Genomic DNA, 18,987 nt, shown 5'->3' with positions numbered 1-18,987 from the left:
AAGCACAGAAACTCAAGAAGAAAAGCAACAAGTCTAAAACACTACATGAGACAGATGAGAGACACTTCTCCTCTGGTTACCTTTTGTCAGTGCAGCTCATTTGTCATGAGGGCATTTCTTTATGTTATTATGAAACTGCTGTATTCCAGATGTGTGACAGCTTTCACATGAAGCAGAACACAACAGAGTGAGAGCTCACCTCCGTACCAACCATGGCCTGAGTGGATATTGCAGCAAACACAGCCCTGACCATGCCTGTGCCTGCCCTAAGCCATGTGACACCATGCCTGCAAGTCAACCACTGAACATCCATTAATATCTACTTCATATTGCTCTCTTTCCATAAATACTCTGCATTAAAAATTAATATGCCTGCACACTGAAAAATAATTTTGCAACATAATTATATCACACTAAGCATGCATTTCCACAGAGGAATATAACAAATTAGGTATTAGGACATAAAACCTGATCAGCATTAACAAGCTACTAGTGGTAGGAAAAACTAAAAATGCCTACAATGAAAATTCAGATATGATTACCTTATTTTAAGATAATAATGTTTCACAAAACTATTCCTAAGTGCCAGTTACCAGTGGTTGTGTGCTTCTACACTCAAATGTTTTGAATCTTTTGAAAACTTCAGTACCAAACCTATTTTCTAGCAAATTTCAGTGTTACTAAAAATATTTCAATGAATTTTTAGAATACTCTTCAGGGTTCTCTCTTGCTCCTCTTCAGATTACAAAAAAATCCCTTAATAATAACATTTGGCAAGTTCCCCTGTACAGGAAATTTCATGCTTTGTTCCTCTTACCACCACAAACCACAGACCACCTGCCTATAGTCATGAACACCACACGCTTTGGGAGTTAAATCATTACTGCCCTTTCCTCACCAGCCTCATATGTCCTGACTGTTGAGGACCAAGCTAGATAAATTAAATCACCCAAGGTGAGTGCCTTCAATCCTCTCTTTACACTTTTTCTTTAAGCTTCTTCTCTCTACCACCCACACAAACAGTTTCAACTGCAGTGTAAATCATAAATCTAACACTGATTATAGCTAAATAAAAATCTGATTTGAGATGATTCCAGCCACCTGTGCTAAAAAAGCCTGAACAGCTTTGCTATTCTTATGGGCAGCTGCAAACATGCCAAGGTCATCATTAAAATTTCACTTCCAGCTTTTAACTGTAGAAAGTTTCCAAAGCAGAATACCACACCAAACTGTTAGCAAAGGTTGTGCTCCAACTCCACACAGAATGGTTGACTAGTTCTCAGTGATTATGACATTAAAAATAAAATAAATGTCATGGTCCTTGGAAGTTGCTGACTTGCTCTATTGGCTCTGGCAGAATGGAGCTCATTTTCCTCAAACAGCCCCAATGGCACTGTGTTTTGGATTTGTGACTACAACAGTTGATAACACAGAAATGTTTTGGGTACTGCTGAACAGCAAAACCTCAAGGTTTTCTTTTTCCCATCTAGATCCCCAGTGAGTAGGCTGAGGGAGCACAGGAAGTTGGGAGAGGACACTGGCAGGATGACTGACCCAAACCGGCCAATGGAAGATTCTGCATCATACAATATAATGCTCATCAATAAAAACCTGGCTGGATGAATAACTGAATGGGGGCTGCCTTCCAAGGTAATTATTGCTTGGAAAGATTTCTCATCTTTTTTTTTTCCCTCACTTTTGCTCTTCCTATGCTCTCCCCTGTCCCACTGAGAAGAGTAAACAAGCAGCTGTGTGGATGCTGAACTGCTTGCAGAGGTCAGCACACCACATGTGCCTTCTCAGGAAGAGATATTAAGCTTAATTGTGAAAATACCAAAGCAAGAATAACTGCCCCACTAATTCAGAAACATAAAAAATTACCAGAAGTGCTATCAAAATTACTGAAGCATGCAGAGCTCCCACAACAGCAAAAAAATGCCACACAACTAACAGGCTATTAGACAATTCAGAAATTCCAACCATTTCACATACTATGTCTAACATACAGTTTTCTCTTTGAAGACATAAAAAGCTTGTTTACAGAAAAAAAAATAATTCAAAGTATTCTGGAAAAATCAGATAAGCAAATAACAAATCTATGTATTAAAGGGAGTTCTTTCTTAGGGGAACGTATATTGCACTTGTAGGGCTGTAACAGTTGTGTAACTGCTCACATTAGCAGCAAAGATCATCTTACTAAATGTATGGCCTGTGCAGCTAATTAATGTATCATCACCCTAAAGACACCTACAGAGAAGTCCATTATTAATATTTGTATTTAAGGGCTTACCCTCCAAACCACCAACAGTTAGAGGTCACAGCAGTGGAACAGGTCCCTGATAAGGTAAGATTTTGCCACTCACAGAGCAATCACCAACAACACCGAAGCTTTCAGCTACCTCACCTTCTTTCATGCTTTGTTCCTGCGACCCTCAGCGCTCCCTCGCTGTACATCTGTGCTGAACTAACCCTGCTGCACATGGTGCAGGTTTTTTTACTCTCCCAGAGCACACCACTGCCACTCCCAAACTGTCAAGGCAAAGGAGGACACATCCCATGCTTTTATGGAGCTGTCAGCATGCAGCCTCTGTTGAAGGCCTGCTCCTGTATGCTTAATCTCCTCCTCTTGGATAGCAGTTTCATTAGAGCACAACTGAAAGTTCAGAATAAAGCATTCTGACTTTTCCTGAGAATTTTAAACACCAGCACAGCATGCCCCCAAAGCCTACCTTTTGCATGCTGACACAATCATGCTGCTGCATTTAGAATAAATGATTAAATTTAATTCAGTATCAAGTATTTTGTAAAAAATCCTCACTCCTCTGTTTGATTTCATTGAACCCTAAATGCTCTCCTTAAGGTCTTCTCATCACACAGTGGTAGGTTTTTAGGCTTTTAAGAGTATGCATGTCAAACAGTTTAAGAAAAACACATTTTAAGAAACTGCCTAAATACTTAAAATAAGTATTTATTTCCTTAAAAGTCACACCACTCCAAATGGGCATTCTGAGGGCCAAGTAACCTGCAGCCTCGCTTGAGCACTCGCATCATTTGCCAGGCAGTGCACTGTAGGACACATCCTTATTATTGTCCTTGCTGCTTTTGTTGTCCAGCTGGCTTGGCGAAGGCTAGTTACAGTCACACACCGGCCCACAATTTTTAACCACCTCACCCAGAAAAAACTGAGTTTTTGGGGAGAAATACAAGCACTTGTCTTGCGAGGGGAACGAACCCGGGCCGCAGCTTTGAGATCCGACCCGCACCTGCGGGCTGCGGCAGGGACGGACCGGGCCGGGGAGCAAAGCACCGCCACCGCCTGCGGGCACAGCCCGGCTCAGCCACGGGCACAGCGTCCGCAGCCCCCCGCACACAGCCCGGCTCACCCCCCGCATCTCTCCCACGAGCGGGTTTTGTTTGCTCTCAGCCGAAAGCGGTTCCACGGCCCAGGGCCTTGCCGGCCTCCTCCCGCACCCCGGGGCAGCCGCGGGCGCTCCCTCCCTACCTGTCTCGTCCTCGTCGATGCGCAGAGCCATGGAGATGCACTCGAAGGCCCGCTTGTGGCACGCCCGCACCGTCTCGGGCGCCCCGCCGGGCTCGGGCGCCTCGCCGGCCCCGGCCCTGCTGCCCTTGGCGGCCATGAGGGCGCCGCGGGAGAGGCGCTCGCAGAGCCAGGCGAAGAGCAGCCCGAGCTGGAAGGCGACGAAGCGGAGCAGGGCGAAGGCGGCGAAGAGCGGGTACGAGAAGTAGTACAGGTTCCGCTTGTGCGGGGACGCCGCCGCCGCCGCCCCCGCCGGCGGCACGGGGGGCGCCGGCCCGGGCGGCGAGGAGGGAGAGGCGCCGGCGGTCGGAGGCGCGGAACTGGAGCCGGCTGAGCCCTTCTTCTTCCCTCGGCCGCCCGGAGAATTCATTCACCGCCGTCGCCATAACCCGCTGCCAGGGACTGACAACAACCGGCCATGGCGATGGCGGCGGCGGCGACGCCCCTTTCGGCCGGCCCAGGGGGAGGGACGGGGGGCGGGATGCCGGCGGCCCCGGCGGGGCGGGGGGAGGCGGCACCGCCGCTGCCACCATGGGAGGTGAGGGTACGGCACCTACAGCGCCCGGACTACCGTTCCCACGGCCCGAGTGGAGGGCTCTCAGGGGCGCTCAGCGCTGGGCCTGGAAAGCACAGAATGACAGAATCAGTGTGGTCGGAAAAGGCCTGTGAGATCAGCGAGTCTAGCCTTTGACCGATGTGAAACTGGACCGTAGCACGGCGTCGGGACATGATCAGGGACGGTGACTGTACCACCTCCTCGGGCAGTCCATTCCCTAGTTAAACAACCCTCTTTGTGAAGAAATTCCTCCTAGTGTCCAGCCTGGACCGCCGCTGGCACAGCCTGGGGAAATGTCCCCTTGTCCTTTCGCTGGTCGCCGGGAGAAGAGGCCGCCCCCCAGCTGGCTCGGCCTCCTTTCGGGGATGTGCAGGAGCGCAGACCGACAGCGGCAGCTCCAGCCCCGGCCGAGGCCGCCCAGTGCCGGCCCATGGCCTCACCGAGCGGACGGGCGATGAATAATTTACCAGGATTAGTTATTCTGGCCAGGATTGGGAGCCGCCTTTAGGCACAATGCAGCGCGGGCTCCTGGCGCCGCTCCCGCCTGCAGAGCCCGGGGAATTCCCTCGCTCGGAGAGGCGTGGAGCAGCCAGTCCCCGACGGTGTCCCTGCCCCCGGAGGGTGCTGCGGTGCTTTGTCTGCTCCGCAGCTCTGTAATGGCAATGACAGGCTGGCTCCTCACATGCAGGGAGCTAATGGAATTCACTATACATTATAGATGCAGCGCTCTGGAAGAAAAAAAAATTAATCTTGACTCTACTCCACTCTCCTTACCCAAAGGGAACATGGAGTTGTCGAAGCCCTTGACAATTATTTGCCCAGCCATAATATTTATTTGTGTTTCACCAAAGAGATAGATCCTCCAGCTCCCTACTCCTTTGGTTATTGCAAACCTTAAAAACGCTTTGGTACCTTTGGTCTAGCAATCTAGGGGACGGAGGCATCCATACACCAGCACTTGTGTGCCTGCCGCTATGAGCGAGCGCCTCCCTCTGTGCTCCAACCTTCCCACCTTTGTGGGTGCGTTGTCTGATCTTTTTCATCTTTGTTTTGCTTTGTCACACACACTCTGTTCTACAAATAAAATACTGAGTAATACTAGATTATGATAGATCATCTCTGTGCTGCACCCCTGAACTGCACACTGTCGCCCTGATTTGTAAATAATTTATTGTTTTGCATTCTTTTATGGAGAAGGAGAAAATTGATAGACTTGGTTTGTCCAGTGTCACTGGTGAAGTGGCACTTTCACCCTCCAATCCACCGTCACTTTTGGAAATCTATAAATGTTGAAGTCAGAAAATAAACTTCCCTTTTTTCACCTTGAGAACAATAGTGTGAGCGTGTCGTGTTGTTTCATGTCCTACAGTGACAGCACACTGGAGCTGAGACAGTCCCCAAACTGCAGACAGGTAATTCAGTGCCCAAGCAAGTTTCCCCCGGCTTATAGCAAGAAAGGGCAGTTGGTGGGGCATGTTAATTAAAAGGATACACCAAACTAAAATCACTACTGTCTGCAGTATTTTATTCATTCTTCCAAAATTACTATAAATCTACTGGTTTTTTTTTTCTTGTTTGTTTATGCCTCATTAAGTTACTTCCAGTTGCCCCTGGTGATGTGTATTTATTTTCTTAAACGACAGAGTGGAGTGGTTTTCTTTTAATGACAGAACAGTACACACTTTTCTTACTGTATGAAATACAGAATGTTATCACGTATAAAATAACATACAAACATATAGCAACTATTCATGACCTAGACCATTATTAGACAGACAGTGAACCTATTAGTACTGAAAAAATGCAGTGATGTACATCAAGTCCTTTTTTACTGTGTTTTGTAAGAATGATTATGTACTTCTATTATGAAAATATTATCAAGTGTGAAAAACGCCAATCACTTTTTTTTTTAGAATTTTAAAAGTTCAATAGTAATAAAATGGTTATAAAAATAGTAATCTAGTTAGAGTACTAATAATTTGGACAGTTTGGATTAGGACAATATGAGACAATAAAAACAAAGAGTTATGGACGTCCGGGTACCTTTTTCTGCACAACATAAGCCTGAAAAGGGGCACACGTTAACAGAGGATTAACCCTTAAAAGCAATAGCTTGTTGCATATTCATACACCTCATACATGATGCATAAATTCCATTCAAATACAGGATTCGGTCTGGTCAGTGTCAACTTCTTCCTCACAGCATCTTCAGGGCTGAACGAGGCAGGAAGAAGTTCATTTCTTCTGCTAATGGAGCAATAAATTCTTTTTCTCTGAAAGATTCAGGTGTCCTGTGGCTGCTATCTCGGTGCGAGTCCTCTCTTTTAAAAAAGTGTATTACGTAGCATAGTTTGTATTTTAACATTATGTTATAACCTAAAACTATATTTAACACATTACTTAAGAAAATTATACAGCATAACTTTCTACCATAACACATATAATATTAATTTTAATATTTGTGAAAAGCCAATCATAAAATACACATTTTTCACATCAAGTATGTTCCACCCCACTCATGAATTTTCTTTTAGTATATATAACTGTCCTTTAAAAAAATCTCTTATTTACTGATATAAAGTTTTAACAGATTTTATCATACCAAAGAACTTCCAGAAGCCTCAAGCAGTGTTAACACTAAGTTATTTCACTAACAAAAACCCACTTTCAGCTTCAGCAATGTTATTTTCCGTGAACACCACAGTGACCTCCTCAGACAGCAAGCCTCACTGATTTACGAGCGTATTTCTGCAGGCAAACCCCCGGGCGGATTAGGAAGCGAGCACACCCCGCGAGTTTTATCCCGACAGGCGACAGAACTCTCCCGCACACGGCCCCGCCCCGCGGGACGCGGGTGGCGCCCGCGCAGGCGCACTGAGCCCGGGGCCGGCCGCGCGACCGCTTCACTGACGTCAAAGCACTCCGCGACGGCGGCCGCGGTTGCTGCGGAGCGGCTCCCGGTGTGCGTCCCGCCGATCCCGGTGTCCCTCCGATCCCGCTGTCCCGCCCGTCCCGGACCCACCGGCGGTGAGAGCCCTGCGGCGGGGCCGCCCCTCCCCCGCGGGGTGCCCGGGGCACGGCCGGGGGCGGTGCCCGCACGTGGCCGCGGTTGCGGCGCGGCCCCAGCCCGGCCCTGCCCGCGGCGGCTCTCGGGGCGCCGTGGCGGGCACGGGAGGGAAGGAAGGAAGCGGGGAAAGGGATGTCTCCGGCGTCCCGGGGAGATGAGTGCTGTATTCTCTAATCGCAGCACTGCTCCCTTCAGCGGACGTAACTTCAAGGCACTTCTCGGTTCTGCGTGCGGGAGAAACCAGTTCAAGTTTGGCGCGGGGGGAGCACGGAGCGACTCCCTGTGCTTTCTAGTAATTGTGCCTTGGTAACCATTAGTAACCAAGTGATGCAATATCGCTCAGCTCACATGGGCTTCATCTCAGCCTGCTGACCGGATTTTTTATTGCTTTCCTAGATCTTCTTGGACGTCAATCAAATTTCACTTCTTGAATCATGGAGGGAGAACAGATTATGGAGGGACAGCCACAGGTATTATAAGAAATGTTTTATGTGCATTATGTTACATGTGTAAAAGGAGAATTTTAGCTTTGCTAACCATGTGTTATTTTACAGGTTCCAGAAAATCCTCATTCCGAATACGGCCTCACTGAAAATGTAGAGGTAACAAAGATTTTGTTGCAGTGGAAGTCACATCTGTGGTTAGGGGAAAGAAGTTGACTCCTGAGTCTAACTTCAGAAAATGTAATATTCTCAATGGAGCTAAGCAATACCTGTCCCTGGTGGAAATAGCTGTAAAAATATTTTCTGTTGTGCTATTTCCATTGTTCTAAATGGTACTGAAGTAGATAATGAGACTTTTAATGAGTTGGGGTTTTTTTTAAGTATCTTATGATTATTATCTGTTCTGTTGCTGTCTGTGAGAGATACAGATATATATTATGGCACAAAAAAAGCCACCCACATTAGGCTCAACCTATGGTGAGTAGACTGGGAGAATCACTTCCTAACTCTATGATATTTATTTACTCTTCTTATCAAAGAAAAGCTTTCAGCCTCCCTTTATTATAAGTTCCTACTCTGTGCTAAGCTTTTGCACAAACTACTTTAAAACATTTTCTGGGGCTCATCTCTCTGGTAACTGCTTGTGTCTGTGCCTCAGCTTCCATGGTTCCTACAGGCCCATAACACACCGGTCCTGTGCCAGTAGAGTCATGTACATTGCACTGAATACTTCTGGTTTACTGGCAGTGGGAGGGTATCACTCTTCAACTACAGTTAATGGTGTAAGGTGATGCAGCACTTTTTGATCAAAAAGTACCTGGAGGCATTTTGCATATGTTTTCTTTAAAGTGTCCATCTGTACTTGAGTAGAGCACAGTCACAAAGTACTTGACTTTACTAGAGTCTCCTTTGTCAGGCTTCACCTGAATTCCTTGTGCTTTTACCATTTTGTGTTAGAAGCACATGTGTACAGGAACCATCTAAGTGAGACTCTTGTTGATATTCCTGTCTTAGTGGTGTAGAGTTCAAATCAGTGAATTTGAACTGAAATTTAAAAAAATGGCAGAAATAAAAATTCCTGGGATTGGATGTCTTCTCTTGTAGAAAACTTACAACTTCTTAACGTTGTTTCCCCAAAACATAGGAATTTAACAGAAGGTTCCTCTGGATTAGGTTTTTTTGCAAGGAAAAATATGCACTTAATATTCTTAAAAGATGTAAAGAAATTATTGCCATCCAATTGCAGAGATGGGTACTTTGCACACACACTTCAAAGTAGATGTGGCTGCTATTACCAATGTTCATTCATGTTTTTGGGTTTTTTTTTACTTCAGAGGATAGTAGAAAATGAGAAACTAAATGCTGAGAAAACATCAAAGCAGAAGGTGGATCTTCAGTCATTACCCACACGTGCCTACTTGGATCAGACAGTTGTACCTATCTTGCTACAGGGACTTGCTGTTCTTGCAAAAGAGAGGTAAGATGCTTCTGTGTTCCTTCTGTTCCTGGGAAATGCAGGTCTCAAACTCGGGCAGTGCAGCACCTTTCAGGCCTCCCACACCAAATATGGTATTGCTCTTTGTAAGGTCCTCATTATAACAGGTCTATGAACCCATGAATTGCTGTGATTGACCATGCAGGGTGGGTTCCTCACTTAGGCACATATGGCATGACAGGAGTCATTTATTGAAATCATCATCTCCCAATAAGGTACACTATTGTGAAAGTTTTAGAGGGAAAAATGGGAGAGGTTTTGTTATTAATTTTATCATGTAATTCACCTTAGAGAAGCAAGACAAGAGGATGTTCTGGTTCTGAAGATTTTTGTTGTGTGGAATTATAAACAGTTCTGCTTGACATTTAAGAGAAGGAAAGACAAATCAGGCATGACATGCATCTTTGTCAGAGATTAAGATACTTCCCAAAGGGTGTGGCTGAGCCTGCACTGTAAACACAGTCTGCTTCTGTAAGAAGCAGACTGATGGTTTATCTTCTGAATAAAGATTATGCTGCTGAGATGCCCCAGCTCTCTTTACCAGTCAGTATAGACAGGTATCCTTCAATAACAGCAAATATTTGTTCATCTTAACAAAACTAATTTCTAGCCTCTTGGTGTGTCCTCACTAGTGGCAAATCGTACTTTGTGAGCCATCTCTCAAACTGAAATAATACAATCAAAAGCTGATATAGATGACCGTAATTGCATCATGGCACCTACACTCAGAAGAACCATCAAGAGTGTATGAACTTCAAAAGCAGTTGAGAATTTAAACTCCAGTGTACAGACAGCTAATTAAGCAAAATTAGGCACCTAGGAAGGTCCACCCATGTGCACACCTGAGGGATGTGCAGATCTTCAGCTGATATCTGTGGGAGTTCTGCTGCAGACTCAATGTAAAACACAGCCCAAGGTTAATACTCCACCCTTACACTCTGAATACCTGTGTGACAGGCAAACTTTTTCCTCCCTTTCCCTTTCTCTTTCCCTTCCCTTTGCCTTCCCTTGTCTTGCCTTGCCTTTTTTCTATCTTCATTATGGGGGCTCATCACAGAAGTGAAATTGGATCATTGATAGGAGAGGTTAGGAAACATACAGGTAGTATGAACCTACCAGGGCAAACTGTCTGTTCAGCTGAGCTAGTAAACCCTCAGGAGTAAGAAAGCTGAACTCTCAGCTCTGCTGTATAATCTACTGCTTAAAATTGAACAGGAAAATAACTAGTGGATGCTAAGTTATTTTTCAAAGGAATATAGAAATGTTCAGGGAACAGCCCAGTACATCTGATAATCATGCTTGGAATTCAGTAGAAATTACCATCCAGGATAGTGAGCATATGGATAAATGACATATTTGGGAGGAGGTCAACACAATTTTTGTTAGGTCTTTTTAAGTGTATTGGAGTTTAGTGAAGGAGTCAGTAAGCATACATAAAGAGGAATGCAGATGATGCACTCTGTTTAAATTTCCAAAAAGATTTTCACATTGTTGTTCACTAACAGCTTTGAAAATTAGTTAGTTGCTGTTGGGATTAAAGGAAATGCCTTTATATGGATGAGGAACTGATAGGAAGATATGAGATAAAGGGTAGAAATAAATGTTGAATTTTCACAGTGAAATGAGCTCAACACTAGAATCATGGAAAAGATCACTTACAACAATTTGAAGAAGTGGCGGACAGAAGTTGTTAATGAGACTGAGTTTTACAGAATAGATTTTAAGTTGATTAATTGTAAATAATTGCACAGGAATTTCATAAAACTGTGAAGACTGGCATGAAAAATGTAAGCTGACAGAAAGTGACATTGAATTTAAATAAACATAAACTTGTGGACCTCGGAAGGTAGTGAAAAACACTACTGACAAAATGTTAGATTCTGAGCTGAAAATTACCCTTGTGGTAAAATGTTGTTAAACTGTTACATATATATTTCAATGGACTGCTTAATCAAAAATACATTCTGAATGGTAGGACTTAGAAATTGAAGGGGTAAAACCAACTTAAAATTAATGTCACTATTTAAATTTGTGATGTTCTTGTATTTTTAATATTATGTATAATTCCCCTGTATTCTGGTAGAATGTGAAAAAGTGAGAGTGACAAGGTGGTCATAAGTATGGAATACTATCTCTATATGGAATGACTGACTAGATGATATCTAGAAAAGAGGCTTCTGTGGGACAAACATATTAGGAGCCATATTAAATCACAGCAGCACAGAGATGATGGATTGGGATGGACTGTTTATTATCTCTTCTGATTCAGTAATCAAATTAAATGAAGCAGGTAGCAAATTCATTATGAAAAAAGAGCTGATCCTTCACAGGTCACATAATTAAGCTATTTTTTTGCTTTCAGTTGAGGACATTAACATTTTATTTGTGCTCAAGAGGTAGCGGGTCAAAGCTGTAGAGGAATCCACCCCAGACTATTAAGGGTACTAGCTCAGGAATTGGTACATGCTTGGATGCCAAAAGGATGGTCCCGAGAAGTGTCTCTGCATATTTTTATTGTTGTTGTTGTTTTTGTGCTCTTTATAGGCAGACTTGCTCACTGCCAGACCTTTGGTTTGACATGCTGTGGAATAAGTATGTCATTCTGTGGACAGAATCCAGATTAGCAGGATTCACACGGCATAGCTGGAGGAGTTCTTTTTAAAAAACCTCCAGACTAAGGCCAGTGATCAAAAGTGTTTGTTATTGACTACTTGCAAGTTACAGCACTTCTCAAACTTGAAGATTTGTTGTGTTTGTTTCAGTTGCCAGAAACCATGAAAACAACTCTTAATACACGAAGCTACACAATAACCACTTGAAAAAAAAAAAGAAAAAAACCAGAGATTCAGTTTTACTTTAAATAGCATGAGTAAAGAAAGAGGCAAATGCATGTCATATCCAATGATGTACGTACAGTATTTATGTTTACAGACTGTGGTTTTAGGCATGTCAGTTCTGTTCTAGCAATTTAGTAACATTGAACCCACAGTGACTAAGACTCCTTTTTAAAATCTTTCTCATTAGACGTAAACTGGAAATTTACAGAGTCACTCTAGGTAGTTGGTCATCACTAAATCAATGCTTAGAAGTGTTTGGGACGAGCTGTGTTGCTTTTAAGGGAAGGTGATTGGTTCTTCAGCTACCTAATTCCATATAATAACAAATAATTACTTTTGATTTACTTTTTTTTTTTGCAGACCGCCCAATCCCATTGAATTTCTAGCAGCATATCTTTTAAAAAACAAGTCACAATTTGAGGACCGAAATTAACTCCATAAAAATGAGGACAGTTGGGCTGCTAGACTGAAATGCTCATTTGCCGCAATTTGTTTTCTGCTGTAAAAATCCTTTAGCCACGTTGTTGTCTTTCTTAACTGCACAATTTGCTTTATCTTTTGAGTTTATTTAATAAAGAACACTTTACATTTAATTGTTCTCTTGTTTTAAACTAGCTATTAAGAGATTTTGAAAATAAAATACTGAAACTCCACTACTAGATGAAAGTCTGAATAATTCCATCGCATGGCTGATAATTTATATAACTTAATTGGGTTTTATATAGCACCCTCCAGTGCAACATGCCTAAACAGAAAGCAAACAAATGCAGAACAATTAAAATTTAATTGAGAACTTGCTTCAGAACACCAGGAAATGGGTTTAGTTAAAACAAACAATGAGATCCAGCAGCTGACACCTAGAGACAGCATCCAGTGTCTCACATAGGTCCATTAATGAGGTGTGCTGTTCAGCATTTGTCATTGCTCTCCTAGGACTAGATTCAGCTGAAACACAGAATGAATTTGGAAGTGACATATAAGAGTTCTGTAATTCAGGTCTCTGTACTGCTACCCTTAGTTGAATTGTCTAAAAACTTGCAGGGACGGAGGTCTTGCTGTTAGTCTTAGTAGGAAGGTTCTCACTATTTTACATACATCTTATTTTCTTAAAACAGAAACATTGAATTAGTGCAGTCTAAGAGCAGTAAGAGAGGGGAACAAAAATTGAAAGAAGCCTGCAAACCCCAAATCAAGTGTAAAAGCTGTTTTCTTTTGGAAAATGTACCAAAATTTGGAAGGAGATTGCTAATTCTACTGCATTGTGGTGAATACAGTCTCCATCAAACAGTAACACTAAAAAGATACTGAAAGGATTTTAACAAGTGTTTTGACTTTCTGGAATGACTAATAACATTTAAGTGAAGACAAGGAAGCACCATAAGGACTTGGTACTGCTATTTTTATTGCTAAAATGGCATTCCAACATTTCATAAGAAACAACTTTGCAAGACTGTAAGAACTGTTAAATGCAAAGGGAATCTATGCTGCTCCCCAGCTTCTGTGTTGAGAATTTGTGTAAGACCAAACAAAAAGAAGCAGTTTAACTTTTAATCCTCCCCAGACAGAGCAATTTTCTTAGATTTTTGTACCTGAATTCAGAATTTCAGATTTCTTACCTGACAGTAATACCTGTCAAGCAGCTGCACAGAACTTGAAACACTCTGGTTTTCTGCACAGCTCTTGCATCAACCTGGAATCTCAAAGCATCAGTCCCAGTACCAAGGGAAGCTGTTCCTGCTAGCAGTGTGCCATCCACTCAGCTGCTGGTGTCACTGGTACGTGGTGTCATCTGCTATTATTTTCCCATCTAGGCTAGAGATTTAATTCAAGAGAATGAAAAAGCCATGTTCACACAGTGATGGTGTTAGAAGATTTACTACAGCAGCTTTTCTGGGCAGCCTCTTCTAAGAAATAAATTGTAATGTGACTAGCAGCAGTGAACTCACCACTCTAAAAATTAAATCTTAGTGATTACTACGAAGGTATGACAAGTCAATAAGATAAACACAACCATTTTCCTTACTTGTTAAATTGCCTTCACCCATTGAGAGCTTCTGCACGGAAGATACTCTGTAACAGGAATAAGTATCAAGTTAATACCTGTATTATCTAGTTCTCAGTTACAAAAGTAATGATAAAGTCTAAATTTTAAAAGCATTTACTTGTTTTAAACTCTGCATTACAAAACCATGAAAATTCTGTGAAGAGACGTGACACATGCTTGTGATCCCAATTTAATCTAGAAAGTGGTACTGTTTTTCCACAGGAAATAACAGTTCTGAAAGCTTCAAGACAAATTGTATTAAATTTTGAAATACAAATACTTTTAGAGTAAAAGCTTGAAGAAGTACTTAAAAATGGCAACTTTAGATGTATGACAGGCGGCTGCTAAGTATCTGAAAGCCATTATATCTTTTTAAAATTATTTTTTAGTGTTAACTACCCCAGGTAACTGAGTATATGCTCCAAATGGCAGTAAAATTGAATAGAAAATAAAATGGAATACCTAGTTTACTTGACAACATGCCTTTCAAGATTACTATTTTAGATCTCCAGTATCCAGAAGTCACTATTCAGTAACTGTGAAAGTATTATATATGTGTCATATGTAGTATTTTAAAGTGTGCTTTTTAAACTGCTTCTACTGAGAACATTGTCATTTACCTGGAGGAGAACAATGACAGAAGAAAGGATTTCCCACTAAAAGCAATTCTGATCAAAGGATTCTACATCCTTCTATTCTGAAGCCAGTTACCACCTAAAATTACAGTTTGACTTGCCAAATTCCTTTTTTTTTTTTTTTTGGTTTTTTTTGCTCCTCTGATTTATCAAGGACTTTCTCCAAAATCAGTACGTGTCTTTGAGCAATCCGTTTTATTTTCTGAGGCACTGTCACCATTGTAAAAGCAGTTTGATCAAAGGAACTTTTCTCTCCCCATCAGACTTTCTAGAAATAAAAGACCTGCTTTTAAACATATGAAAAATCTGAAAAATTCTGAAAGATACAAGCAGTTGAAACCTGTAGGTTGGAAAGGAAACATGAGAAAAATTCCTATGCCTACCACGCTTCATAGAGTGGAGGTTTTGATATATTCTTACCATTGTACTAATTACATAACAAATTATTCTTAGCCAAGCCTTAGCTTGTGTTCCCTATGCCATTTCATATTCAGGATTCATTTTAAGAGTGACTACATAGCCTAGATCACAGAAATACAGAATGCCAGCTGTTATAGAAAGAGACATTTTACCATGATGAAAAGTCTATCAGCACCGTTTCTGCCAGTGTTCCCATTCAAATACACTTTTATGCAAGGATTTCAAATGTAAATGTACCATGAATAATTATGGGGCAGTTTACATCAGTGCTAGTGCAGCACTGACTAGGAAAATGTCACATTCCCATTCCAAATGTGCTTTCAGCTCTCTTCTAGAAGTTTGCTTTGCAATAGTGTGTAACAGACCCGTTTTCCAAAAGGAGCCTAAATTGATGAAAGACTGCTGGGTGGTTGAGCAGTATTTACAAGATGGATAATTACCCACTGATATAATCTCAGATGCTCTTATGTTGCACAGGAAGTGGAGAGATCTCCCTTGTAAGGACTGTGAAGCTGGGGGTGAGGCAGGGGTGTCTGCTTTTAACAGCAGAAGGAAGGACTGGTAGGAACAGCAGGTTCCTCAGATGCAGAACAACAGTTTGTAAATAGAAAAACCTCAAGAAACAGTGAACAGCTTCCTGAGAAGGGAGGGGACAGGAAGAGGGCATTGTGAAAAACACCATAGGAAAGAACCACGTGCAAGAGGACAATGGGAGCAAAAACCGAGAGCAACAGACCATGAAAGCAGGGCCAGCTGAAATCCTCCCATCCCAGCTGGTCACAGGGTGTTACTGGTAAGGACACTTGCCAGTGCCTGCACCCCATTTTCCAGGGAAGGAAGAACCTGCCAACAGACACACATATGCAGCAGAGGTCTGTGCTTTAAAGGTGTGCAAACCTGGGGGATTGTCCATGCATCGTGTCAGAGAAAAATGACTGGAATAACAGCTTGGAACTGTTAGGTTACTGTTCCAATACAGCTTGGAATGTTAAGTCCTGTTACTGTTCCCCATACAAACAGTGCTTGGAAGAACTGTAGATGAAGAAGGAGCATTTCCCAACCAAACCCATGCTTCACATCATTCCACTGAAAGCTCAGCCTAGTTTCTCAGGTTTTGGCTAGAACATTTTGATACACTGTGTCCTGAGCACCAGGAAGCCCAGCACTGCCATCGGTGGGATGGACAGTTCCCTGTGGAAGGGGACCCACAAGGATAAAGTCCAACTCCTGGCCCTGCACAGGACACCCAAGACTCACACCATATGCCTGACAGTATTTCCCAAACAGTTCTTGAAGAGCTGAGTGCTTTTGTGTTTCTGCCTCTTCCATGTACAGGTGGTGCAGAGGGAGCACATCACCAGTCCTTACACAAAGAGCTGATGGTAGGAGAGGACAGTTACCAACAGGAACCCACAAATCACTAAACACTGCTCAATGGTATGAGGACCACTTATGACAGAGTAGAAATGAATATCCTACTGTCACCCTTAGCAGTGGAACTGGCAGAAGTTCCTTTTGTAGTGTTCTGGCTGACAAGCTTTGTCAGGAGCAAGCAAAAACTGGAGGATGTTCTTCAGCTTCCGTGGGCTCTGGACTGACAGTGCCAATTGATCACAGAGAAGGGCAGAGAATCACCTGGCTGTCACAGTGCTTGTGGCACACACCACAGGTTAAGGATTAGCAAAAAGAAAGCCTGTGCTTTCTGTGACCTCCAACACTGAGCTGTAGTGTTCCTCTGCATCTGTGGGGATGCTGTGTCCATGTTACACCCAGCAAAAACTTCATCCTAATCTAGGAGAGGCAAAACTACACACAAGGAAAGAAAGGGCAATGAGGAAAGCAAGGGAGAAGGAAGCTTAAAAAAGAGGCATGAGGAGAAAAGGAATCCAGCCTGTTATATAGCGACAAGAAGAAATATTTATTTAAGAAATTTTAAAAGGCAAGCTGAAGAGGAAATAACCACTAATAAAGAAAGGTAGTATACCCAGAAGAAAATACTTGTAAAATGTTTTTACTTACTAAACCACCTGGTTTACTACTCAGTTCTTATATTTTAATTTAATTGAAAGGAAATGCTTAGAGAAAATGAAAGCTTTTCCTCTAAGTTATAGAAAATAATAGCAGATAATTAAAATTATGTTTTATAATAAAATATTCCTCCTAGCAGCCTCTTCTAACTGTTGGTGATGGACTGTGAAACAATGGTGTACCAAATAACTTGAATATACCCTGATGTGACCCATTTTTAAAGTATATAATCACAACATGTACTTTTCTCCATGCAGTAAACTTTAGCCTCTGCTGCATTTGTTAACTTTATTGAAGGATTAGTTTATTGAAGGATCACTCCAGAAACCAGTCTTACCACTGAAGTTTATGTAAATGATTTGAGAGGTACAAATGGGTATCAATATAGTTAATGGTCAATATAACTACCAATATGCTTTTATGTTAAAACAGGCAGGGTATTTTTTCCGGTCTATGCAGCAGTTATAATCTGCATTAACCTTTTTGAAGCCACTGTTTGTAAAATAACAATAGAATAATGTAAGGCTTTGTAGAGCAGTGAAGGTTTCATAGAACATTAGACATTTGCTGGGATAATCGGGGCCCATTTCCTCATGGCTACCTATTAGAAATATTATTAATGGGAGACCCCAGTCCTTACCGCCCCTCAGCTGCACAGCCAAGGCAGTGTCATGGGTGCAGAGGAGGATCCTCACTGATATAATGCCTTTGTCCCTACACTTCCTTTGTTTTACTGTAAAAAAATCAAAACCAAAGCAAAACCAAGCAAACAAAACCAAAACAGTCCCCCAAACCTGCGTATTTCGCACGCATTAATAACCGCCTGGAGGTTTTTTCGAAGAACTAGATGACAAAGGGGGAGGAGGAGAGCGTGTTCGCTGGCCGGGCCCAGCCGTGCTCCCCCTCACAAAGGCCCAGTCTGCCTTCAAGGCCTCAATGGCCGCAGCCCCTCATCTCCGCTGTGGTTTCCTCTCTGCATCTCTCGCGTCAGCGGCTCAAATTGCTTTTTCCCTTCCCCCTTTGTACCGGCCCTTCTCCCCTTTTCAGTTCTGCCTCGTTAGCTATTTTGAGCCACGCTTGATGTCTCCATGGCAGCGGTCCATTCACCAGATAATAAAAAAAAATAAAAATTGAAGAGGTGGGGAAGTATTAAGCTGAGAAGAAGCGGAGACTTCCACACAGTTACACTCCCACGGCCCTCGCTCCGTGCCACGCTGCCGCGGGCGTCACCGCACGAGCAGGGAGGCGCAGGGAAGATTCCTAGCTCGGAAACACGGAGGGCCAGCGCAGCAAAATCCACGCTTCCAAAGATGCCTTTGGGAACCGGTGCTCCGTCCCTGGAGCCCTCGGCATCCCAGCTGCTGCCGGGGCCGTGCGGGGCGCGGGGAATGGCGGGAACGGCGGGGACGGCGGGGGCAGCGCGGACCGGGGCGCTCCCCGGGGTCTCCCGGCCCCCCCGCCCCGCTCCCCTCACCTGACCCGCGCCCGGAATCTGCCCCGCCACCACGGAGACACGGCCCGGCCAATCAGCGCGCACGGCACCCATCACCACGGCAACGCGCCGGCCAATCCGCGGCGGGCTCCCCCGCCTGGCCCCGCCCCCTACCCCTTCCCCCGCGGGGCGGTGCTACACTTGTCAAAGGAGTGGGCGGGGCCGGCGGAGAGCGAGCGGCCAATCACGTTGAGGCTTTTGCTTTGGTGCCCAATGGGGGCGCGGCGCCCGCGCGGTCCTTAGTCCACGGGAGCCGAGTGGGTCCAAACCCAGCTGCGGCCGCGGCCTCCTTCTCTCCGTGCCCCCCCACCCGCCGGCGCGGAGTTGGCGGCGGCGGCTTCGAGCTCTGTCCCCGCGTCCCCCTCCCGCGACCCCGCCCGGCCCCGCGCCCCCGGCCCGCGCCGCCCCGGCAGCGCCGCCTCCGCCCGCGGG

At 43.8% G+C, this 18,987-nt stretch overlaps 2 protein-coding genes across 5 annotated transcripts in view; one reads left to right on the top strand and one right to left on the bottom strand.

Annotated features, from left to right (window-relative positions):
- The window catches only part of SPAST (spastin), a 38,412-nt gene extending 34,428 nt beyond the window's left edge, over nt 1–3,984 (bottom strand). For all 4 annotated transcript variants that reach the window (XM_058020123.1, XM_058020125.1, XM_058020124.1 and 1 more), the window contains exon 1: nt 3,503–3,984. In XM_058020123.1, the coding sequence (XP_057876106.1) occupies nt 3,503–3,908 (406 nt within the window). In that variant the 5' untranslated portion in view covers nt 3,909–3,984. The remainder of the gene's footprint in view (nt 1–3,502) is intronic.
- A 3,017-nt stretch (nt 3,985–7,001) lies between these two features.
- Nucleotides 7,002–12,589, top strand: DPY30 (dpy-30 histone methyltransferase complex regulatory subunit). Its single transcript, XM_058020235.1, has 5 exons — nt 7,002–7,121; nt 7,558–7,631; nt 7,716–7,763; nt 8,939–9,081; nt 12,297–12,589. The coding sequence occupies exons 2-5, from the start codon at nt 7,596–7,598 to the stop codon at nt 12,367–12,369; spliced, it is 300 nt and encodes a 99-aa protein (XP_057876218.1). The 5' UTR covers nt 7,002–7,121; nt 7,558–7,595; the 3' UTR covers nt 12,370–12,589.
- The last annotated feature ends 6,398 nt before the right edge of the window (nt 12,590–18,987 follow it).

Source organism: Melospiza georgiana, chromosome 3 (genome assembly GCF_028018845.1).
Source record: "Melospiza georgiana isolate bMelGeo1 chromosome 3, bMelGeo1.pri, whole genome shotgun sequence".
Taxonomy (NCBI): domain Eukaryota; kingdom Metazoa; phylum Chordata; class Aves; order Passeriformes; family Passerellidae; genus Melospiza; species Melospiza georgiana.
This window is presented reverse-complemented; position numbering and strand designations above follow the sequence as displayed.

Coding starts and splice junctions, on each gene's coding strand:
- DPY30 (XM_058020235.1), top strand. CDS start 7,596: ATGGAGGGAGAACAGATTATGGAGGGACAGCCACAG. Junction 7,632..7,715: donor TTATGGAGGGACAGCCACAG/GTATTATAAGAA, acceptor GTTATTTTACAG/GTTCCAGAAAATCCTCATTC. Junction 9,082..12,296: donor GCTGTTCTTGCAAAAGAGAG/GTAAGATGCTTC, acceptor TTTTTTTTGCAG/ACCGCCCAATCCCATTGAAT.